General features: G+C 46.3%; 1 protein-coding gene across 1 annotated transcript in view; it reads left to right on the top strand.

Annotated features, from left to right (window-relative positions):
• erfl3 (Ets2 repressor factor like 3) overlaps window positions 1-18091 on the top strand; it is a 41957-nt gene extending 23866 nt beyond the window's left edge. Inside the window, exons 2-5 of the mRNA XM_084027807.1 lie at window positions 5257-5491; window positions 14214-14329; window positions 14652-15787; window positions 15913-18091. Coding sequence (XP_083883933.1) covers window positions 5257-5491; window positions 14214-14329; window positions 14652-15787; window positions 15913-16605 — 2180 coding nt within the window. The 3' untranslated portion in view covers window positions 16606-18091. The remainder of the gene's footprint in view (window positions 1-5256; window positions 5492-14213; window positions 14330-14651; window positions 15788-15912) is intronic.
• Window positions 18092-25760: the final 7669 nt, after the last annotated feature.

Genomic DNA, 25760 nt, shown 5'->3' with positions numbered 1-25760 from the left:
GAAACTTGCAGCAGAGACATGTAGCCTATTGTGTTGCTACGACTGGCCAAAAACACCACGGGGTACCATCAACGTCGTATCATATGTCAAAGGAAAAGCAGCGACTCGTCGCATTTGTAAAGCTGGAGCCAGAGAATGTTAGACATTTTTTTGCTAGTAAATAGTTGTTTCAGCTGTAAGTTGTGTTTTGTCTCAGAAGAAAACATACACTATGAAAAGTAAAGATGATAGAAACCGCGATGATGCATGAGGTGAATGATGAACTCCAGGAGACACGAACACAGACAAACCTTCAATGTTGTCTATTGAAGTTGACCAAGAAGTTGCCCTTTACCCAGCCTTAACGCAGCACCCGGTTCCTTCATCTTCTCAAGGCTTTTGTAAAATTGTCTTTCCTTTCTTTCTCTTCCACTCTTCTTGCTTTCATCTCCCCCCCCCCCCCCCCCCCCCCCCCCCTTTGCTCTGGCGGTGTGTGAGAGAGTGGAGGTCATTGTTGAACTGGTGAGTGGCGGCGCACATAGCTGGAATAGCAGCGGAGTTGGAAGTCTGCTAGGGGCCTGCCACCAAGATCACACAGAGGAAAAGAGGCATCCGCAGGCCTAGAGAGGAGGAGGGGAGGGGAGTGGGGAGGAGGAGGAGGAGGGAAAAGGAGGAGGAGGAGGTGGGGGGGATAAGCAATCTGATCTGGATGACAACAGACTACCAGACGAGCTATGATCTCATCGCTCCCTTAACCTCCCCCCTCCCTTCCCTCCATCCACCCCCTTGCTCCTCTCCCACTCCTGCCATTGTCTCTCTTTCTCTCTCTTCCCACTTTTGTTTCCCCGATCTCCCTCCCCCGTCTCTTTTTCCTCCTACTTTCTTTTCTCGGTTCTCCACTTGTCCTAGTGTTCACCCCATCTCATCTTGCCTTCTTCTCTTTCACTCTGACCCCCCCCCCCCCTCCTCTTGCACTCCCTCCCTTCATCCTCCTCCTCTTCGTCCCCTTTGCATCACTTTCTACCACCTGCCCCTCACTTTTTTTCAACACACACACACACACACACACACACACACACACACACACACACACACACACACACACACACACACACACCTCTTGACGCACTTGCACTCTCTTGTGTCCCAGGCCAGAGATTAGGCGCACCCCTCCACACCAGTCTCTACATTATTGATGCCTCGTCTGTCTATATGTATGTCTGTGTGAGAGTGTGAGTCTTGCGCATGCATGCTGTAATGGCTATCTGGTGTCTCCCCTGGGAGGGTGGGGGGTGAGGGAGGAAAGGAGCCAAAGAGAGGGAGAGTCGAGGTCAGAGAGGTTAAGTGTGGTGGAGGGGGTGAGGTCGTGCTCCTCAGGCTCTTCCCTGCTGCTCTATTTTCTCTTCCTCGTCCTAACTACATACACAGATCATACACACAGACGCACAGATTCCAAAAATTCCTTGTTGAAATTCTCCCATCGGATGCACAAGGCTGATGAAACGGATCAGAGCGAGTGTGATAGCTGATCCAGCGTGAGTCAGGGCGGCTCGGCCTGCGTTGGACTCTGGGTGGATAGAAGGACAAAGGCACCTGTTCTTGCTCTCAGCATTCCTCTAAACATAATCCCTAACGGTTCTCTCTCACTCCCTCTCACCCTTTTTCTCTCTCACACACACACACACTGTGGTCACTTTTTTATACGCTTATGACAGTGACTAATGCTTGATTTCAGGTAATGAATGTCCTCTTACCTTCATTCCCTCGCAGCCCGGCTGCCAGTCCTCCAAGTATTTACATGGGATCCATTTCAGGGACCTGAAGTGTGTGTGTGTGTGTGGTGTGTGTGTGTGTGTGTGTGTGTGTGTGACCTCTGTGGTCCGTGCCAAAGTCAAAAAGATCATTACAGATGCATCTAGACAGACGTTCACATGCTCCCAAAGTCAACGACTTCACATTTACACAAACTCTTTATAAGCTGTGATGTTGTTTTCTTCTGATATTTATTGTTTGGTTAGGACATGGTCCTAAAACTACTCATTTATCCATCGCAGCCAAATTGGCGATCTGACCACTCGCATCTTGACTCGTCTTGACACAGTCATCATCAGTTTGCTATGTCTGGAAAGAATGTGTTGTCCTTCGCAGTAGGAGTGCGTGTGGGTGATTATGTGTTATTGTTGGAGGCTCAACTGGGCCAGTATGTTGCAGAGCGTCCGCCTGTGTGATTGTAGCTCGCTCGGGGCTTGATCGTGCAACAAGTGTTTGTTTGAATATTGGAAAGTGAAAGAGGAGGAGGAGGAGGAGGAGGAGGGTGGGAAGAGAAAAAGGAAAGAAAATGACAGCGAGTGAGTGTTGTTTCATTTGCATGCTAAATGCTACCTACTTGGAGAAGGTTTGGAAAGTCTGAGAAATTACAATCACAGACGGCAGAGTTCATGTCGTTTTACACCCATTGTGTTTTCACACTTCACACATTGCGATGTTTGTTATAAAGAACAATAATCTATAGCTAAGCTGCCCGCACAGCCTGCTTGCTGACTGCCTCATTAGCCGCCTACTATCTGCGTTATGTTCAACGCTGATAAAATCCTGTCTTGGAATACGGAGAGGGAAAATGTGTCGGCACGTTGTTTGACTTATATTCAAAAATCTTTATTTTGAATGACTCCTGAGTAGGTGGGACAAAGTGACTCGTTCATTGACCATGCCTTGCAAATACGTCACTGCGATGAGATGAATACCGGCAAGAAATGATGATGAGGAATTTACTTTATTTTTTAACAAAAACTGTGTCTGGTGGGTCTTTTTCTCATAGATATAAAGTTGTTAACTCGTGTTGATGAACGTACAGATTCATAAACGTCTGGCAGATGTGCTATCAGCATTATTTAGTGTTATGCAACAGTGACTAAATGGTCAGAACAGGCTAGTGCAGCAGAGATTATCAAGGCTATCTATCTCTGCCTCAGGCTGTCATCCTGCAAATCCATTGACAAGTCTGCACATCCATAATCTGTTGATTTGGGCCCGTTTGTTTTCCAATCTCCAGCCCAGCTTGTCTCATTTCCTCTGTTACCATTTGCATGTGGAACTTTAACATGCAATGCAAACATTGGTATCATGCTAGCCTTAAATGTCTTTCCGTTTCCTGCCAAAGAAGGAAGTCATAATGTAAACCACGTACCACCTTGTAAAACAGTAATCCTGTAATAGAGAACAAATACTGCGTTATATTTAGGCGTTTCATATACTTCCTCGATATATGTAACTCAATATGTGTTGTAATTAAATACAATACAATAGGGGATAAGTGTACTTGTATATCTAACATATAAACATTTCTGGCTATTCACTGTAATTTAACACGCAACCATTTTTGCACCAAACACAAGCAGCATTAAATATCCTTTAAAACACGACACTCCATAAGGGTGGATGCTGTTTCTTTGAGAACTCCTTGCATAAACGGTGCTGTGAGGATTATCGTGGATCAAACAAAATCCACTCTGGTCTATATCTAGCTGAATATTACACCGTAATAGTCTATTTTGCTCAGTCGTGTCAAAATTTTCTTGACCACCCAGTTCGACAGAATGTTGGTGGGAGACTTGCATAAACATTTTCAAACACGAGCACTGGCACAGAAACTCCTTCTAACTCGTACATTTGGGCACACACATGCTCATACAAACAGTCATATACCCACGCCCACAGTCTCGTTCTGTCTCTTACTCTGCGTTTCCTTCGAGAAGCAGGTGGAGAGAGAGAGAGAGATGGAGGGATAGACTGGAGAGATGACTGGCCATGTTGTTTTCCTCCAGTCATTGGAAAGAATGACTGCATGAGAGGAAAGAGGTGGAGGAGAGGTGGAAAGGTTTTTTTTTTTATGTGCCGAACTGTTCCATGAAACCCACTAACATTACAACTTTCAGTATTGCGCTGTGTGTGTGTGTGTGCGTGTGTGTGTGTGTGTGTGTGTGAAGAGCTGCGTTGGTATGCGTTTTTTTTTTTTTTACAAAAACCTTGAGTCCACCACCCCATTAAGATGTCTACATTTTCACAAGCGTTGCTAGGTGGTTTTAGTAGAAACCTCTGTCCACAATGAAACACCTGAATAACATAAAACGGGCCAAAACTCATTCAGCGGCCTCTTTTAATTCAGCAGAAAAACAAACAGGATCACAGCCAACATCTGGTAAAAGGGGTGAGACAGACAGCCGAGCTGACCAAAGCATTGTTTTATGGTCAAAACAGCTGTGCTGTATAATCGGCCATATTGACATTAAAAAAAACATAAAACACAGAAAAAGTGAAACAGAAAGTTCGGTGTCCTCCTGCTCTCGCTGGTCACCTATACTGTGTTTTAAGACAGCCGAATTCATATTATAGTTGCATACATATTATATGTACATATTTATTATGTTTCTGTTGTCAGCCAATTGAACAAGCATGAAATACTTATTTAATGACAGCCCATAATAACTACCCGTTAACCTGCTGTCATTCCCAAACCGCCAGCTGCAACGATAACATCATTGTTTTATAATTTAGACGTCTGCCAAAACAAATAATAATCGTGGTTAATAAAGGTTGTCATCTTAACTACTACTGGCACACGGCCGGCGTCACTCACTGGACTGGCTTATGCAGTACATGCTGAAAGACCAAGGCAGCATTTCAGAATGTATGCGGCCGCTTGGGAAAAACGCTATTTTGCGGTGAGAAAAACCCGGTAACCAGCTTAATGCGGATCCATGTCCTCTTAGACGGTCTTGTCAGATGAAGCCAATTGAAGTTATGCAGATGCAACAGGTTGAGGCACGTTTAAGTGCTTCTCATGCTCTTGTTTGAAGTGCTTTATTTTATCCTGCCCTTCCTCTTTTTGCTCACCACGGCGTCAAACTCCTTCAATAAAAGACAAATAGCTCGGAAAAAGTTCTTGACTCAGCTGCTCTGCTGTATGTGATCTTTACTTGGACACCCAAACTCCTCCAGTCCACTCATCTGAAGCAGCTACGACTGCAGCTTTCTAATTGTAATCACATGTTAGTATTTTCTTTTTCCTGGCTTTAAAGCAGTGTGAGTTTCTCTACAGAACAGAACAGGGTTTCAGGGCTCTGTGTCACTCAGTTGTTCAATTTTAGAAGCAGTTTTGTCAGCAAAAAATATGTGTTTTTGTTTTTTTCTGTTTTAATTTATAACATGTGCTCTCCACAACATCATTCACTGTTATTTGACGCACACTAACCCTCCCACGCTATCTCTCTTTTACAGGGATCGCCTTCCCAGAATGGGCTTACAAGCCGGAGTCCAGCCCCGGGTCCCGGCAGATCCAGCTGTGGCACTTCATCCTGGAGCTGCTCAGGAAAGAAGAGTATCACGATGTCATCGCCTGGCAGGGGGACTATGGCGAGTTTGTCATCAAGGACCCAGATGAAGTGGCCCGGCTGTGGGGGGCCAGGAAGTGTAAACCCCAAATGAACTACGATAAGCTGAGCAGGGCACTCAGGTACGATGACAGAGGAACGCGCTGAATATGTCTGATTCATTACGTTTCTGATGTGGGAGCGTGTATTCGTTCATAGTTATTTGCTCCCGTTTCTGACCTTTGACTTCTCCTCTGTGGAGACCAGTAAATACACCAGATGAGCTCATGATTATGGCAAGGCTGTGGACATGACAAGGTTACGTATTCACAAGAACATTTACCATTATGCTAATATTTAAAGGGCCCACGTGCACCCGTTGAATGACTTATTCACTGGTGACAAATTTACAAAAAACGATATTTGGAATAGCCAGGGCGTGAATATAAATCCACTCTGCAATTAATCGATGGAAGAAAATTAACTTCATAGAAGAAATATTAATATTACTGACTGGTTAAGGGCCGTACTTGGACTGATTTAAAGACCTTTATGAATCAGCAACTCCCTCCGACACCAGGCCTGATGAGTGAGCTTGTCGTCCAGTCTCCCGACTCCGTTAACACGGAGCCACAGTCTTGTGGGAGGTTGGCCCACCCGGGGAAGTGTAGGGTTCTAGTGCATGGAGAGCAGAGGCCTTGATGAACCGACTGACTGGCTGCCGGCTCTCGGAATGTGTAATGTCATCTCGTTGGTGGGGAATGAAGCCTGAGATAGCACCGTCTCTGGGTTCCAACTAATGGACAGGGGATGAAATTGCTCCTTTTCCAGATAATTCAAGGAGGACATGCAGTGCCTTTTCCCAGGCTCTTCTCAGCAGGGGAGGAGGACTGCTGACCTCTGCTCGTGATATTGTCGAGTGGTGGAAGGAAAACTTGAAGGAACTCCTAAGCCTAGTTGTGTAAGAGTTAGACTCTGAAGACCTGCATACCTTTATTCTTAATAATATAGAGCATTATGCCCTCATGCCTTCAGTGAGAGATGAGAGGAGATGGTGGAGGTCATTGAAACAGCTAAACGAAAAGGTTCTGCAGTGGAACGATGGAAGAGATGAATGGTATTTAATTTCATTTATAGCAATGACCTGCTGGAAGTATTTCATTCAGGCCCACAGACACCAGTAGGTGTAACTCTCTGGCTCTGTTTCACCCAGACATTGCTTTAGTAGTGCCTGCCAAGGCACTAATAGCACTTAACCAAGTCTATAATAAGTGTAGATATCGTAAGAGTGACACTGGGCGCATGCCTTCACACGCTTCTGACCTGGACAAGTTTAGCTCTAAGTAAAGTTACCACACTGACCCATCTGGCGGGTCATACCCTTACACCTTTTGGTTGGCTCAGCCAAGCCTTCTGAGTGGTTTTACACAGTTTAAGTCGTGACCCGTAGCTTCAAGTTCAAGTATAAATATCACATGAAAGTATGCCATTTAAACACCATTAGTTGGGTGCTTTGATATGACTCACCCTAATGGATTGACTTTATGATCTGTGTTGGACTTCGGTCGCACGCTTATTGTGACTTATTAATTTGTATCTGATAGTTGGTTGAATCTGCTCAACTGACCTCCAAATTGGGTTTGCCAAGTATGAGGTAAATCAAATTGGATCGATAAAGCAAATTGCTTCAAGACCAGAACAATAGTTGGGCTATTGCGAGAAACGAGGAAGAAAGTCCCATAAAATAAAATAAAACTGAGCTACACAACAGATGGTTCTGATTTTGTTGTGCTTTTAGATTTCACAATGACTTATTAGGTCACAATATTGTTTGATTCATCCAAAAAAAGATGCATCTAATCAATCTTGTGATCCACGCTATTACACAATCACCTCTCAGCACTCAACACTGGCCTTTTACATTGGTGAGATTAAGTTAATGTCAGATACAGATGGCACCCTATGGGCACAGAGGGAATTAACAGGGACTACTAATGTGTGCATGTGACCAACGCACACACATAGACACATTCGGCCTTCGAGTCTGGATTTAGGATTCCTGAATTAGAGAGAAAAGAATATGAATGAGGATACTTGTAGACAAGCCGTTTATTTATAGCATGTCCATCCTCTAGAGCCGTAACAGATTTGGAGCTTAGGCTGCAGGAAGTGCGTATATATAGCGGGTCTTAGTGGCCTCTGATGGACCGGCCTTAGAGGCTGATTATCAGAAAGTTTTCTGCACAGGAGTTTCCCGTTGAGCAGCGTCACGTCAGGCTTCGAGTGGGAAGGACAGTCAACACACATGCACACACCTACGGCCATGTGGTCACCTGATTTGACACGGGAGCTGTCGTCAGTCCGTCACTGCAAGAGACTCTGGGAATAAAGCCTTGCAAGATGTACGATAGCAGTAATGTGGCAGGAGGATTAATGGCACTAAAGATTAATGGAGTTATAAGGGAGGCACACACACACAGGTGTGAATGGTAACGGTCCCCATATGGAGCAAACTGCTGGAGAGCAGGCCACCATGTGCCCTTCATATGGAGAAAACCTGGAGTCTGCTAATAATGGAGACCACAGTCGGCATGTGGCAATTAGCATACACACACACATGCTCACACACATGAAAAGGCACGCCTGTTTTGAAGTGTTCTTTTTATCACTTTGCCTTTGTAATTATTATTTGTAGCTCAGTGATCTTATTCTTTCCTGTCTGCCATGCACATGGTGGAAATTCCCTTAATCAGCACTGTTGCATTGTGTGTGGAAGTGTGTCCGTGTGTGTGTGTCTGTGCGTGTGGAAGTGAGGGGATGTGTGTGTGTGTGTGTGTGTGTGTGTGTGGACATGTGCGTTTGTGTTGGCTTTCCGCTAAGGGGACACAACCACAGTCCACATGCGTCATCTTGGTCTGCCGCTCCCACGGCCGCTGTGAAATTCCCACTCCTGTTGAGAGGATTACACTCCCACTGTGTGTGTGTGTGTGTGTGTGTGTGTGTGTGTGTGTGTGTGTGTGTGTGTGTGTGTGTGTGTGTGTGTGTGTGTGTGTGTGTGTGTGTGTGTGTGTGTGTGTGTGTGTGTGTGTTTATGTGTTTATGTGCTAGCGTGTGCCCTAATTTGTGCATGTGGACATGCTTGACGTTAATAGAGGTTAGTCTAATATTTCATAGTCTTGTTTTTTCGATTGAGTAATGAATGAGTGTCTTGTTCTGCCGTGTCACAGTGAATCAAATGCATAAAAACCAAAGCATTAGAAGGCTTGTTGAGGGCATCAGCTCCTTCATGGATTCAGCTCTTTTTAACTCTTACTGAACTTGTGCTCGGATACTCTATGTGACATGTTCGGTGCAAGTAAAGAATGAAAGGAAGGAGACCATCTTTAACCATCAGCTGCGTGTTCGGGGTGCGGAAGTAAGCCGACACTAATAAAAAAAAAAAAGGCCAAGCCTTCGCCCCTACTCCTGATTCCCTGCACCGACGTCTCTCTCTAATAAATGAGACCTGTACTGATCCACAAAGGAGAGAAGGGGTAATGAAGCCTGTTGCCAATCAGTCATTGCAGAGTGCTGGCTTAATGAGTGTAATCATGCTAAGAGGTCCCAGCTCCTAGAGACCTCCAGGCCCGCAGCCCACATTGGCTCCAACACAGCGGTCAGAGGTCAGGGGGACTGCCATGCACAGCTGGCAAAGATTAACAACACAGCACATGTGCACATTCACATACACAAATGCACCATTGTACACAGACTCTGCTGCCAATGCATGTATGTAGTGTTTGCCTCATTTAACTGTGATGGGCCACGGCCACTGGAACATTACCCACACAGACAAACACTTAAATAGAATGATGGTTCCATAAGATTCTTAGGTATTGTATGTTAAAACTACATGAGCTCATGTATCTAATACCGTAGTGAATTGATGGCACTATTGTATCGCAAGTATTAAGTTTTAAACTGCTGCACTCAAACTGGCTCCGACGTGTTTAGAAGTCCAGTGATCTACAAAACATCCTGCAGGAAATACTGCTGCGTGTGCACATGGTGTTCCTCACCTATCTGGCTCGGCCGGTTTATAGGTCAGAAGGCCTCCCTCTGCATCAGCGCGTTGTGTGGAAACACCCAGGGCCAGAGAGAACGTGCAAAGGGAGCACCCAGGCACAGTACCACTGTATGACTTTGTGTTCAACGTATGCTTGCGTGCATTCTCTTGCCATTGTCTCGAGCTGCAGCATGTATGTGTTCAGCATACATCGCCTTGTGTGTGTGTGTCATTGTCCCCGACTGAATGAGCCCTTTATTTTTCTGTGAGGGCAGAACACACACACAAACACACACCAGAGTGTGCTCGAGTACATTTTTTGCACCCACAGAGCCATGTGACCATCCTAATCGGACCCTGACCTGACACACACACACACACCCGTGGACAGACACATTTCCTTTTTGACACCGTAAACACTCGTCAAACCTGGCTTCTACACAAAGCACTCTCACGTGTGCAACTTCTACACACACACACACCTGAATGTGAGCAGCTGGTGTGTGTGTTTGTAGAGAAGGATCTGGCTGGGATGTGTGTGTACTGGCCAGTGCTGACGAAAGAGGCAGAAAATAAACACGGGGCTCATGGGGAGTATTGTAATCCCAACTTCCTGTCACCGTCAGCGCCTATTTACAGCCCAACAATGGGCAAGGCACAGCCTGTACACACACAAACGCACACACGATTTGTTTGTGTGTGTAGAGTAATTCTGATTATAGATTTTTGAACTAATCCAGATATCATATTATAGGGTAATACAAAAAGTTGACCGTAGTGGACAGGGCTTTTGTTCTGCAGTAATACCTCACTATCTGTACTTAATGTACAGATTGAACACGTTAGAAGAAGTTTTTTCCATCTGTGTCACATCTGCTAGTTATCTAACCTCACAAACCTTTTGAGTACTGACTGAAATATGTCTGCACTCAATGTTTTGTCAGGTCCTGATATTTCCTGTTTTGGACCTCAATGGTCCAACAATGCATTAATAACTGTGAGTGGTCAGACATTTATAGGTTGTAAACGTTTTCGGTTCCAGTGTTTTTTTTTTAGCCTCGTCGTACCAAATTTTGCGATTTTAGCAAAAAAATGTTGTCATATCCGATAGAAACAAAGGACTATGAGCAACTTATTAAAATTAAGTTAGATAAGAAGATGAAGATAGATAACTTCTGATGGCTTCTTTGTTCAATGAGCATATGGGAGAGTTTAGGGAGAGCTGTTTGTATAATTCAAAGTAATAAATAAATAACTGAGGTATTGTTTTGACACAAGAACATGCATAATATCAAATTACACAATGGTTAATGATAATACTGTGGTGTTTAAATGCCTTCAGAACTGGTAAATTGCTGTTTTGGAATGTCTATGTTCATTAGTTTCCAGTGTGTGTGTGTGTGTGTGTGTGTGTGTGTGTGTGTGTGTGTGTCTCCCCCCCTCCTCTCTCTCTGCTTTGATCATAATGTTTTGGACTACAGCAGGTCTGTTAATCCCTGGCCTAGAATCACACACACAGTAACAACTGAGCTGATAGAGAGCCTCCGTTCTTCCCCTGAAGGCTTTGCCTAAATCCATACTTGCATTGATTGTTCAATCTACTCTTTTGGTTAAACAGGGAGCGGGATAAAGCTGCATCGCCTGGATGATACGTTGTGGGGGTGTGTGTGTGTGGGGGCACACACAAGCACCCCTGTGTTTGAGTATGTCTGAATGGGATAGCAGTTATAGTGTCAGGATATGGGAAAGGTGTGTGTGTGTGTGTGTGTGTGTGTGTGTGCTCGTGTGTGTGTGTTAAGGCGCGTGTGGTGGGCAGCTAAACACAGGCACTCAAAGAATCTCTTTCTTCTCTTTTGAAGTGAGTTCAAATGCTCTTCAAAGACTGTCTGCCTGTATGACGGCGCAGGAGGAGGGGGCATGAGCGGGTGACCATGTGCTCTAAACACAGCTTCGGTTGCCGCGGCTAGGATTACGCAAAGTTGTTGTCTGCTTCCCACTATGCATCGCGGCGTTCTTTGTATGAGCCGCGCGCGTGTGTGTGTGTGTGTGTGTGTGTGTGTGTGTGTGTGTGCGCGCAGCCAAGTGCACACAAGTTTTTAGTTGGCTACACTCCCTACTACCAACTGCCATGAGGCGGGTCAGACAGATGTGTCAGCACTATGATATTATTGGCCTTTGGGATGCGTCCATATTTATGCATTATTATGCACTCGGGTCTACCTATCTAAAATTAGTTTTCAGTCTAGTACAACAGCTCACAGTCAATCTTACTGTCATCAAGGTTCAGTTTGGAGAGGTCAAAAGTTGAAAATGTGTAACTTAATGCAAACAAGGGAGAAATCACCCTGAAGGCTCCGCAGTGATTCACAACAATGCAATGCTGTCGTAGGACAGGAGGCTTTTAACTGCTGTGTATAAATGTTTGTGGAGGAAAAGATCATTTTTATGTCCCCTACCTCTGAGATTACAGATATATCCATCCACCGTCTACCGCTATTCAGGGTCAGGGGGGGGGGGGGGGGGGGGGGGGCTGGAGCCGATCCCAGCTGTCATTGGGCGAAGGCAGGGTACATCCTGGACATCGCAGGGCCGACATTTAGAGACAACCATTCACGCTCACATTCACACCTACGGGACATTTAGAGTCATCAATCTACTTATCCCCATCCAGCATGTCTTTGGACTGTGGGAGGAAGCCGGAGAACCCGGAGAGAACCCATGCTTACACAGGGAGAACATGCAAACTCACACAGAAGGAACCCAGGACGACCCGGTAGTGCTACCCACCACACCACCGTGCAGCCTTATAAATAATTATTGTAAATTGTTGGAAATATGTTGCAGGTTGCTTAAATAGCTTGTTTGTTAACAAACATTCCACTCACTAACAGGCAAATTGTTTGCTTCCTGTGGGTCTTCACCATGAGGCTGCCCCTATTTTATTAAGGTTTACCTAATAAACTCCCAACTAATCGATATCATATTTCAGTGAGGTGAAGCATAGCTTGTTGACTTTTCTGTCATCAGCCAATTCGATGACGGTGCTGCTGTAGCTTGATTCCCTGCCTGTCTCTGTCCGTCCCCCTCACTCCCAACTGCTCCTCTCCCCTCCTTCCCGGCCGCCCCGAGAGCAGAAATTACATGCTGCTTTGTGCCTGGCGTAAACAATGTTTTCAACAGTGCAGGCCTGTCCCGTCTCTCCCTCCCTCTCTCCCATCACCCTCTCCCGTTGCCTCAGGGGACAAGGGGAGATCGCAGGGAGAGAGTTGGGATGAAGAGGGGGAGGTGGATTGATGAGAGAGAGAGAGGTATGGGTAGGGTGAAGGGGGGGGGGGAAGAGGAGGAGGGTTGAAGAGAACAAGTGAAAAAGAGCAACAGTCTGTTTTCCCAGAGTCAAATCAGTCCAACCAGTCTGTGTAATAAGCATAATAAGAGGGGGTGAAGGACAACACCTCCCCACCGCCAAACAGACACACACACACACACACACACACACACACTGCCGGCTGGGTAACTACCATTCAGTATAATGATAGTCAATGGGCTCTGATTAACTCTGCATTACCTACGTACCCTGAAGCCCCCATCTTTGTCAGCACACTTCACTTAACTTGTGCCAGCAGACACATGCTGGATGATGGGAAAGCAGAGCCGAGTGTTATTAAAGCAGGCAGGTATGCAGACACGATGAGCAAGTGTGGGGTGTGGTTAAATCTTATGTTCTGGGGGGGTTTATGGTGAGCATGCCACACAAGCATGTTATCTCCCGGACAAAAACACAAGTCTTTTATCTTCTTTCCTTCACTCTGGCTCCCTCAGTGTGTGAGGGTTGGCAGCCAGGGATCTAGAGGTTACATAAAGTGGATGTGGATCTGGGGAAGAAAGCAGAGAGATGTTACATAAAGAGCTGTAGCTGGACAAAGGTTAATAAAAATGGAGCCTTGTACTGTAGGCAGGAGCAGAGAGAGAGAGACAGAGAGAGAGCCTGGAAAAAAAATAGAAGAGAGAATGGCCATTACATAAACAGATAAAGATGGGGTGAATTATTGGTGGCTTTGCTCTGCTGTTACATAAAGGGATGGGTCCGTCTCACAAAATGAATGACAGAAACTGTAGTTGCATGTGATGGTTCTCTGACAGACATCTGAACATAAAAGACGCTAAAAGACACCGACTCTTCCTGGCATCCGTGCAGACAGGTATAGATTATTGAAGATACCAAGTAACATGAGTCCCACACACACACACACACACACACACACACACTCACCTGTCAAACATGCTCACACTCCCTCGTAGCCTTACGATCCACATTTGGCATCATCCGCTGACCTATGGTCTCTTAAGTGTTTGTTTATAACTGCTGCTCTACCGCTCGGTCCATCCACTGCTTCTCATCAATCTGTTTTCTCTCTCTTTTTCCCCCTCCCCTCCTCTGAGCCCCCCCCCCCAACCCCCCCATCCCCTTTACTGGATCTGCTTTGTGCAAATGTCATACAACACTCTGTAATATCTATCATTAGAAGAGAGGGGGAGGGGGGGGGGGGTGACGTGAAAGACTCACGCTTATTAAAGCGTGTGCTTCAGTGTGCAGGCACATCTGTCATAGTGTCGTTGACTTCAGCAACAGAATTTGATTTTAAAATGACGGGTGAGTTTTAAATTAATGGGCCGGTGTTTATATTTCGTCGACACATGAGATAATAGTTATTTAACTGTTATTTAACCCGGATGTGTTCCTTTACGTTTGTCTTTACATGCATGAGGCACGCGTGAGCATATTTTTTATTTACCCTGCCTTGCTTCACCATCTTTTTCAGATACTACTACAACAAGAGGATCCTCCATAAGACCAAAGGCAAGAGGTTCACCTATAAGTTCAACTTCAATAAACTGGTTTTGGTCAACTATCCCTTTATCGACATGGGCTCCAGCGGTAAGCCTCGCTCTGTGTGTGTGTGTGTGTGTGTGTGTGTGTGTGTGTGTGTGTGTGTGTGTGTGTGTGTGTGTGTGTGTGTGTGTGTGTGTGTGTGTGTGTGTGTGTGTGTGTGTGTGTGTGTGTGTGTGTGTGTGTGTGTGTGTGTGTAAGTGAGGGGATGTGTGTGTGTGTGTGTGTGTGTGTGTGTGTGCATGTTCAGATATATCCTAATCCCACAATGGGATGATTACATTGGATTATACAGGAGAACATTGTATATCATTTCTCAACACCTCCCCCCTCCTTTTCTCTTTCTCCTTCCCTCCCTTGACGCCTCCAGGAAGCAATGTTCCTCAAAGCGCCCCTCCTGTTCCCACCGGTGCAGGGACTCACTTCCGCTTCCCTCCCTCAACGCCCTCCGAAGTCCTCTCCCCGAACGAGGACCTGCGTAGCCCCGGCGGCATGTTCAGCTCCGTCGCCCGGCGGATGGCACGAGGGTCCGTCAGCGACTGCAGCGACGGCACCTCTGTCAATTCTGAGATCGAGGAGGGTAACACAGGAGCAGGGGAGGAGAGGGGAGAGAGGGGTGTGAGCGGAGGCGGAGGAGGACCTGGTGGTGGAGGTGGAGGAGGAGGAGGTTACCGAAGTATCATCCATCCCCGTCTGTCTCATGAAACCCTGTTCCGCATGTACCCTGCTGGGCACCCGGGCTCCCGTGGCCACTCAGGGCACCGGATCCACCCAGATTCTCTGTCACCCTTCCCTGTGTCCCCTCTGCCAGGGCCGGGAGGAGCTGGCCTCCTAGCCCCTCCTCTGTCCCCGGCGCTCTCCATGACCCCAACATCTCACCTCCCCTACACCCCTTCACCCACCCTGTCACCCATGTTAGGCTCCCACTTCTCCTTCAACCCAGAGGACATGAAGCGCTACCTGCAGGCCCACACCCAGTCGGTTTACAACTACGGCCTCAGCCCCAGAGCTTTCCTCCAGTACCCCAACATCATCATCCCTCAGCCCCACCGGCCCACCGCGGACAAGTCCAGCCTGACCGGAGAGAGGGCAGCGGCCGAGAGAGCAGAACGGGCGGCAGCAGTGGGAGGAGAGAGGGGGGGAGAACGGCACCATCATCAACCTCTGGCTCACTCCCACCACCACCCACATCCACCTCATTCTGCCCACCCCCACACCCATTCTCACCCCATGCATCACCCGCTCCACCTGAGTGAGGAGTCTCCACACATGTCTCCGTTCAAGTTCAAGCTGCAGCCGCCGCCGCCGGGCAGGAAGCACAGGGAGAGCCAGAGTAAACCCAGGCAGAGCTCCCTGTCCTCAGGATCCGGGTCCATGTCGTCCACGTCCGGCCTGGGCTCCTCGCTGTCGTTCGGCAGCGACCTCAGCTCAGCCAGCGGCTCAGGCCTCATCTCTGCCTCTTCCTCCACGCAGTCCCTGAACAGTGCAGGACTTCCCAAGATAAAGGTGAGACACATCCACCCTAATGACCCCCATTATGATCACAGCAATCAGTTAGGCTTTTTATTTTCACTGTTTCTAAAATGTTACACTAATGATTTATCTTCATGTTCCTCTTTGTCTCGGTCCAGGTGGAGCCCATCTCTGACATCGAATCAGAAGAAGAGGTGGAGGTGACCGATATCAGTGACGAGGACCCAGATGAGAGAGATGAGGAGTTTGCACTCTTCTCCCCTCGCCACTCTAGAGCCCCTGACCACCACCAACACCACCACCACCACCACCACCACCTTGCTAATGGCACGGCCACGGCCCAACATCAGCCCCATCCCGACGAGGACCTGGACGAGGACGTCTTCAAAGCCCCTGCTCCTCCTCCGCCCGGCCTGATGCCCTTCTTCACCTCGCAGCACACACACACGAATGTACACCGCTTGCTGCCCACCCTCAAGAGCGAACCCACCGAACCGGGGGAGGGTCTCACCCCCCCACCTCAGACGGGCTCGGCGGGAGCTTCGCAGACGAAGTGCATCCCCCTCAAGCTGCGCTTCAAGAGGCGCTGGAGCGAAGACCAGCGCATGGAGGCCTCACAGGAGGAGTCGGACGACAAGAAAGTGCGACCGGAGGAGGAGAGGGAAAGAGAGCGGCAAAGCAACGGGCGGATGGAGATGGAGGAGGACGGGACAGGCAGCGGAGAAGGGGACAGCCCTCCCCCGTTGGCATACGAGGGCTCTTTAGCCACGCCGTTGGCCACCCAGCGGAGGGTGAGCGCCGAGCTGCACCGCGCCACTGCACAGCTGTCTCTGGAGAACAAAGACTGCTGATGACAGGCCCAAACACTACTGCTCCGGTAGCACTGGAGGCGGCACAGGAGTATGTACATGGTTCCTCTGTAATCCCTCTCCCACACTGACAAACTAGATTCCTGAAACCTCCAGTGAACTGAGAGCACAGTCCAACATACACGCATAGAAAACCAACACCTTAAAGACCACCTGACTCCCCCCCCCCACCACCACCACCAATCCTCCCTGTCTGGATCAGGGCTCCTCCATCCCAGCCACACTTTGTTCCAATTTCACCTCCTACACCTGGCCAGTGAAGCTCGAGATGCCCTGCCCAGTAGCACAGCTCCTGCCTTCAGCCCCCCGTTAGGAGGATCAGCAGCCAGTCAGCACTTTCCTCAGGGGAACACACGTCTTTTAAAGCCCAAGCAAACACACCTAGGATGAGGATGTGCACTTTCTCCACTATGCTACTTTTCCTAAAAGCTGACAGGACTTTGATAAGTGCCTGTATCTAAAAAAAACCCCACAGCCCTGGAGTGACATGGAGGAGAGAAAAGAAGGGACTGCTACAAGCAACCAATCTTTAAATCGTGAAAGTTTGGCAGAAACCGAAGAACTCGCGGGGGGAAAGTGTGTCTCTGAGACTGAACAGTGGGGCTGTTGGGTGTTGGCTGACCGACTCTTAAGACTGGCCCACTCCACTCAGGGAAGCCTATTGCTGTATGCTTATTGGATTCATACAAAACAAACACACACACACGAGACTCGACTCACATTCACATTTCCGCGCCCACAGACTTCTCTCAGAGCCTTTGACTTTGGCGTCGCCTTCCTTCTGTCTCTCTCCTGTCCTGCTCCTCTTTCTCTTGTGGACCACCTGTGGAATGGTCGTGACTCTCACTCGCAGAAATAATTTCAACCCCAGGGAGATGTGGGGAGAGGAATAAAAGAGAAGAATGAAGAAGTACTTCAGCGCAGATAAAGGACTGCTGAGGGGGGACCACGAGGGGCGGGCACTAGGAGGAGGAGGAGGAGGGGGTTTGAGGGGTTCAAGTAACCGTTAACTAGCCTTCTCACCTCAACTAACATGGCTTGTACACTGAAAGTAGTTTCTCTTTAAGTCCCAGCAGCACAGAATCCTAGGTCACCAGCTAAAGCTCCTCTAACAATCATAGATAGTGTTAAACTAAACCAGCAAAACAAACACACACACACACACACATGCACAACACTGCCTTTAGCTCTTAAACATGCTCCCTGTCTCTCCATCTGGACCTCCAGCTCTGTAGTGGCGTCATCCGCCGGTCCTGTGTGAGCCCGCCAGGCCTCTTAACTGTATGAGTGTGAGAGCCTGAGAGATCAGGGAACATCTTAGACCACACACACACACAGATACACACAGATACACTGCCTCTCTATGCCTTGTTTTTATAGCATGTACAAAAGTGCAAAATGAGCTCGGATAACACGCATACAGACTATATCTTTATATATTCTAAATGAAATTATTAAGAAAGTGAAATTTTAAATACAACGATAGCATTTTAATGATATGATTGAGTCAGGATTTATTTTATTTTTTTGGTGGGGGGGGAGGGGTGGATTATTTTGAGTGGTAAGACGTGTCGTGCTACTCGCGAGGTAATGTGGTATGGAGGGGGTCCGGTGGGGGTCCGGGGGTTTTTTTCCTCGCGCATTTGTTTCACAGACAAACAGGCCAGAGAAAACCAGAACAAGCCAGTTCACCAGAACAAGACCAGCAAGGAGAGAGAGAGAGAGAGAGAGAGAAAAGAAACGGGACTTGAACAGACTGCTAATGACTCAGATGTGTGGTTCACTCTGCTGTTCACTTCATTTGCAGCAGCTTGCCCTTTCAGCACGCAGCACTCTGCTCTTTCCTGTCTGCACACACTCGCTCAGCTCAGTGGGGTTCTCCCCGGCCCGAGCGTCCCTGGCCCCAGGCCCCCTCTCCAGGCACCTCTCTGTGTGTGTGCATGTGTGTGTGGCTGCGCTCAGACTTGGCTCATGGGATAAAAAAGTAGTAATCCTATCTTTTTCCTCTTAGGCCAGTTAGCATAATGCTCCAAAGTTCACTGCAGCTCCGGATTGAGGCGAGAGCGAGGGGGTTAAGGGGTTAATCATTACTGTAAGAGAGCCTGGAACAGTCCCGACCTGAAGGGACCTCTCCTCAAACTATGCACATTCACACACATACACACGATGATGATGCTTCAACGTCTCTGCAAGCCAGGACACCCGGGGCGTCCGATTGGTCAACTGAGCCACGTTGACCAGCGGCTTGTCCCCGCCCCCCCCTGCCTGACCACTGACCAGACAGATCTATAGCAGTGAACTGTGAGCTAGATGGCCTCCAGGCAGTCTGTGTAGCTGAGCTGATTGAATTTCCTCATCAGACCCCTGAGGTCTGGACTGAAGCATGTCACAACACACACACACATATATATATATATACACACCCTCACCCCCGCCCAGTCCTGTGTCTGTATTTGAACGACAGCTGCCTTATTACTACGTTTCATATCTCAGCGGCGGGCGAGACATCGCTCTTACCTGCTCTGCACTCTTTCTCTCTTCTTTCTGTTTCATCGTTTCCCCCCCGCTCCGTTTCGAGCGTCGTCTGATTTCCTGCAAACGTGCGGCGCGATCTGACTCGGTGGTGATATTGCAGGGTAAAAAAGATTGATTGTAACGCTGGCTCGCTCACATCCTGTTTCAGGCCGATAGACAAACAGCACAAAGATTACATTTCTCTATCAAAAGAAAAAAAAGGTTTCTCAGTTTATTTTTCTGATGTCGATATTGCTATTGATTATTGTCGTTGTTGTTATTGTTGTTCTCATTGGGTTATTTACCTTTCCACCTGGCATTATTATTATTATTCCATGGCTCTGTTAGCTGTTGCTTTTTATGTCGTGTTGCATCACTTTGGGTGATGTGGAATCCCCCCAAAACTCCATTCCCTGTTTCAAACCCTTTAAGCCCCCAAACCAGAGAGCTTTTCCTGTCTTTAGTTTTTACAAATGTAATATAACTAAAATGTGTACTATTAATTTTGATGCTGACAGAGAAATATCATTGGGAACTGAGAGGAGGGGCAGGGGCGGAGGGTTTTATTTAGCGGGAGAGGAGGGGGGAGTGATTTTTATCTTTTTTGTCATGTAATTTTTATTTTATAATGTTACCTTTTTCTCTCTTTGCTTCTGTATATTATTTTCTTTTTTTTTGAGAGGGGGGGGTGATGAGGTTGTATCATTTTAAAAGAAGAAAAAAGATGTCTATTGTTTGACTGTGTAAAGGTCTATCTTCTCCCTCTTTTAGTCTCTCTTCTTTAGCCTCGTCTCCCCCGAGCAGTTACATAACACTCACATGGAGAGATGAGAGTTAATACCATGATGTAACATTGAATTTCTCCACTTCTTTCGTGTTTTTTTTGTTTTTTGTTGATGTTTTTTTTTTTTTTTTCAAACTTGTAATTAAGCTGTAATCAGGGTTAATTAAAACCGGTTGAAACCCAATATGATTATATCGCCGTGTTTGTTTATGTCTTCTCTCATACATCAATATTTATTAATGACACCCAATCAGACATAGACTTTTATGTGTAAACAAAGAGATTAACCCTCCGACTTTGTCTCGTCAGCAGCAAGCCGACAGTCGTATGAGACGCTGCAAATGTGCTTCCCAGAAGGAAATATCCGAAAGCAAACGTTTAATTTCTTGCCTGCAACTGGTAACTAACCTGAGTCATTTGGTTGCCTGGCAACGACCTTCAGCAAAGAAATAGTCTTAACCATAACCTGTGCTGAAACGGTGAATTATGGGGGGGGGTTACACTTTGTTTTTTTGTGCAGATTAAACAAACTACGTGTTATTTTCTTTGGTGGGATGATTTTATTTCATCATGACCGAGCCAGGCTAGCTGTTATCCCTCTGTGTCATATGCTAAGCTAACTGTGAGTGAGCATATTTTCAAAAGTGTCAAACTATGACTATATTTTTTTCTTTAATTCAAAGATATTTTATTAGTTCCCTCAAGCATCAAGAAGCAGGTTTACCAACATAAAAACATTCACATATCCAATTTATTAAAAACAATATTTAAAAACACAAAAATATATTTGGATAGAGAATCAAATAAATGAGCAAAAGATGTTCCAATCCATTCATATTGTCAAATCAGCTCTTATTAGAAACGGTTCCCTAGTTCGTCACTCAATTTGTCTGATTTTGAGTCGAGGAGAGGAGCGAGATCGTGTCTTTATCTCGGCTGCCGTGCTGAGAGGCCGCTGAGGTTACGCGTTTAGCCGACGAAGAAAAGCACTTTGTCTGCAGTGCTGCTGCCCACTCACCCATATAATGCTCACCCATTTACCTTTCAACGTGACGTCAGCGCCCGCTCCCTCGTTACATGCACGGGGGTTGTATGTAAGAGGAGGAGGATGAGCTGGCGGGAGTGAAGAGTTGCTGACCTTGAGTGGTTCTTATAGATGTCACGTGGAGCGTTTCAAGTTGGAAGACGAGTGCAACCTTTAGACAAAACATGCTAATTAAGGGTTTTCTTTGTATTAATTTGTGCTAAAATACTTGAAACGGGTAACTGACTGGACTTTTTCTCCACTTACATTTAGTTGTTTTCGTCCACAGGAAATTCTTTATTCCAGTCCAAGATCCATTGGCGTCACACCTAAGTGGTTAAATAAGTGATTAAGTGTTAGAGGCCACGAGAACCATCTGTTCCAACTTTAACTTTTCAAGTTTCTTAGAAACTTCTTCAGCCTCGACAGTTTCACTTACAGCTTTCTGATATGCACGTTGAAGGCTGTGACGTGATGCTTCCTCACATAGACACAAAGTCAAATCAGTGTCTCCTCCGGTGGAGGGATGTTAACAGAAACGGGGAATTTCCTCAGAAAGACTGTAACACCTGCGTAAACTCGCCTCGAGGCCCGACTTCAGCAGCCAATCACGTTGTCAACACTTATATGGGCATTGGTATCGCATTGGAAGTGACAGCATCTGTGGCTACCCTTTCATGTAATGGATGAATTAAGATTCTTTACTCTCTAATCTTTGTTTTCTGTGAAATAGTTTGAGCTCAACGTTACTCGTGTGGAAGAATTTAGGTTTTAGAGGAGGAAAGTCAGACTTGTGAGGAAGCTGGACAGAAGCTTCAGTGCTCCCAATATGTCGGCGTGTGACGTACGACTCATAACCTGGTTTTACCTTCTTTGACCTTGGCGAGGGTCACTGTATATGTGTGTGTGCCCCCAATCTGTTGACACACCAATCATCCAGCTGCTTCATTCACAGCAGAGGAGAGAGAGAGAGAGAGAAAGAGACCACAGGAACCACGATGCTCTCTCACCTGTGCCACATCCGTCTCCCCTCGCTTCCTCCGAGCGCCTGCTTTCGCGGAAACTCGCGTAGAGTCGGCTCCCTGCTCCACATATAACCACAGCCGATGCATTATTGCACACTTTGCACAGCAATGAGACACACACACACACACACACACACACACACACACAGGGCTGTTGCAGCCTCTGTGAACAGCTACGGTACAGTGACATACGGAGGCATCGCTAGTAGGCAAAGTTCACCACATCCTCCACCATACAGAGAAAAGGCTGCACCGCACAGGAGTGAGGTACTTTCACAGCGATGGCGTCGTGTCACACGGAGCGCGGACCGGAGTCTGCGCACATTGATGTGGTTTGTTTGAAAAACTCTGATACTTGTGTTTCCTTTTTCTCCTTCCTTCCCGACAATATTTCTGATTTCGACCTATTTGACCCCAAAAGAAATGCATAGATTTCTTTTCTCTTATACGTCAGACAGAGTCAGTGTTACCTGATGGGCAAATAAGACTTTGTGCAACAGGCCAGGGTGGCACTGTTACACACCATCACAACAAAAATGATTCACTTTCCCTCCGCTTTAATCATTTCACATCGAATGTCTCCCCCTGTTGTTGGTGTCCTGCACTGCACACATTTCTTGTTTTCTGTGTCACATTGTTTTTTCCTGTTACTCCTCAGTTGCTGATGAGATGATAACATGGAACAGAAATGACACGCTTGCTTTGTTTTGGTTAGTTGTGCTGCTTTCAGTCACTTGTCGCTTGGTGAAGGATAACACTGAGACTGAAACATAATCACACGGCTAACACGTCTTCAAAACACTGAGCTCATCCTTTCCGTTCACTGCATCGTTGGCTGCTAATGTGAGGCCTCATTTGTACATTTTTTGTATTAAAAACCCTGCTTCTGCATCAGTGTGCAGCTATAAAGGGTATAAACTGGGTAGATTTGTGTGTGTGAGAGCATGTGATACAAAGTGAGGCCTTGGTGAGTAGCATCCACACACATCTTGTTTTATCATATAATTTGGAGTAGGAATACACTGCAGTGTACTCATACTTTAACTATATTATACACATGGGCATTCAAGTGTAATGTAAACGTTGGAATGAAGAGGTGCTCTGCTTTGGGAAAAACGTAGTAACCACTCATTCTTCATCTTGTCTTCTACAAGCAGGAATCTGTGTCCAAGGACGCCCGTCTTCAGCTCTGGGGCATGACGTCGGCCCGCGATGAACAGCTGAGCGGTGTAAAGTTACTGTGAACAAGAATGCGGCGAGCACAAGGGCCTACTGTTCTCCACACTGCAGCCGGTACGCACGACCCGCCTGCTGGGCCACCTTTTGAAACGACGCTACGGCGTCCTCTCTGCGACGCCGATCGCATCAAAACCACATCAGCATCTGTGAAGATTTCTTTTTATCTGCAGGTTTAAAAACCAACGTGATCTCCCCCTCAGGGTCCGTGTGCATCGTTTGTCAGACATTGTTAGACATCATGACTCCAGCTGCCTCCTCCTGTAAAGCAGCAGGAGCAGACTTGTCCTCTGCTGACGTGTGATACACAAAGAGCCCCCCTCCGTTCTTTCAGTAACGCACTCTGGAACTAAAAGCCTCAGGTAAAGAGTGCACAACTTCAGGGGGGAAGAGTACACATCTATTCAAAGACTCCATGTAGAAATGCTTTTATGGTTCACCTCGGCCCCAGGTAGCTTCTGGAAGTTTAATGAAAGAAAACTAATTGGAACTAAATCACCGTTCATGAATGTGGACATGTCCTTACTTTCCTTACTCCATGTAGCCGTGCTGCTAGCGTGGCTAACGGATCCTCGCTGGAGTTTCTTTGTAGGTTTTGATTCGTTTGATTGATTGCAATGCTTCTGTTTTGAGAACCTTTTAATGTCCCGGTGTCTGTTTTCGTCAGGGTTTGATGGGGGGGCACGCACGGTCTGACCCCGGGGTGAGAGCGGTCACGGCAGGGGTCAGAGGTCAAAGGTTGTGCTACTGAGAGACATTCCTGATAGTTCTGGCCTCGTGTGGAATTCCGGGTTAGTTTAGAGAACTACAGGGAAGGAGGAGATAAGACTAGTGCTGGGCTTCACGTTAGTTTTCACATGCTGCTGTTTGTACCTGAGGCCGGGCCCAGACCCGACATACAGCCCAGCAGGAGAGGAGGGGCTCTAGTGTTTGACTGACAGACCAGTGATGAGCTCACAGGGGAGGGGGCGAAGGGTGAAGGTCAGAGGTCAGGCTCCCATGGAGAGGGGGAGAGCAGGGCTGGAGAGGGGGAACACGCTAACGAGGTGGGTTGTATGCAAGGAAAAGAGATGAAGAAAAACATGCATTTAACTTTTTTTTATTTATTCATTTAATTATTTATATAAATTATATTATTATATTCTATAAATGATATGTATATAAATTAAAATATAAACTCATTTAAAACATCCATCCATCGTCTACCGCTTATCCTGTATTCAGGGTCGGGGTGGGGGGGCTGTCATTGGGTGAAGGCAGGGTTCACCCTGGACAGGACGACAGTCTATTAATTTAAAACATATATAATTCATTTAATTATTAATATAATAACATGTAAGTACAATAACGCTGTTAAAGTTATACACTTCATTAAATGAATTCAAATTCTCGATGATGGTGCTTGATGAAAAGCTAAGGGATCACTGAAGTGAAGGCCTCTACCACATGTAATGCCATCCATCCATATTTGGCACTAAACTTGAATATTTGCACATTAAAGGCTGTCAGCTGATATAAGCACCAACAACAAATATAAAGCACATGAAATAATGGTGCGCTTTGTTACGTATCTTGATTATCACTTTTCTATTGTGCAGTGTGGAGCATGCAGGAATGCAGCTGAGGCCCAGGTGCTGCACTGTTCACAGGATTCTCCCTGTGTAGATGAAACCTGTCCTGCTGCTCGAGTACGACCGGTTTCAATGTTCCTCCGTTTTCAAAGTGCTCCCAGACATTTTCCAGTCTTTATTTACCCGGCCTTCTTTTAAAATAGTCCTCCGAAGGGCCCTCAGTAAGAGCAAAGCTTGTTTGTTGTTGTTGTGAACTACCGCCTACAGCTGGATGGTGATAGGCATCCCTGATATCAGTTTATACAGGTATGCATATCACAGACTGGCATCACTTTATAATATGGATGACAACAAATGCAGAAGATTTGTTGGACTTCAGAAACTATTACATAGTTTGTCCACCAGAGAGCACTGACGAGTCACTAGTATCCTGGTAACAATTATCTCATGAGCAAATAGAAGCGATAATTATCATAAATGTTAAGTTTGTGTATTTATCCAACAAACAAAAAAATATATAATATTATATATGTTATTTAAACTCTCAAATATCAGTATTAACTTTGACCTCTAAAATCCAGTATTTGGTTTTGAGCTACAGATAGGTCTCCTGCATGGGAATGAAAGATATTTTGGGATGTTGGACCAACATAGATGACCAGAGAAGGAAACAATGTTACTCATAATCGTGTAAAAGTAATGTGCACAATTCATTTCAGAAAGAAACAATCCAGTTTTTTCACAATAAAAGGCCAAGATTTGAGAGAAGTGGAAATATAGATATAATAGGGGGGGAAATCCATATATAAATAAGTTGTGTTATATTCCTTGTTGTCTAATGATCCCTTTTCCAATTTAGAAGTTGATATTTCAGTGGCATCCTGAGTAAAAACATAGTACCCCTGAGACAATTTCTTTGGACAATTTGTTCACTATAAAACAGGCAAGCTGCAGTGCTCAACAATCACCACTAGATGTCACTC

This window comes from Eutrigla gurnardus (genome assembly GCF_963514095.1).
Source record: "Eutrigla gurnardus genome assembly, chromosome: 14".
Classification (NCBI taxonomy): Eukaryota; Metazoa; Chordata; class Actinopteri; order Perciformes; family Triglidae; genus Eutrigla; species Eutrigla gurnardus.
Note: the sequence above shows the minus strand (reverse complement) of the source record. Positions and strands in the feature narration are given on the sequence as shown.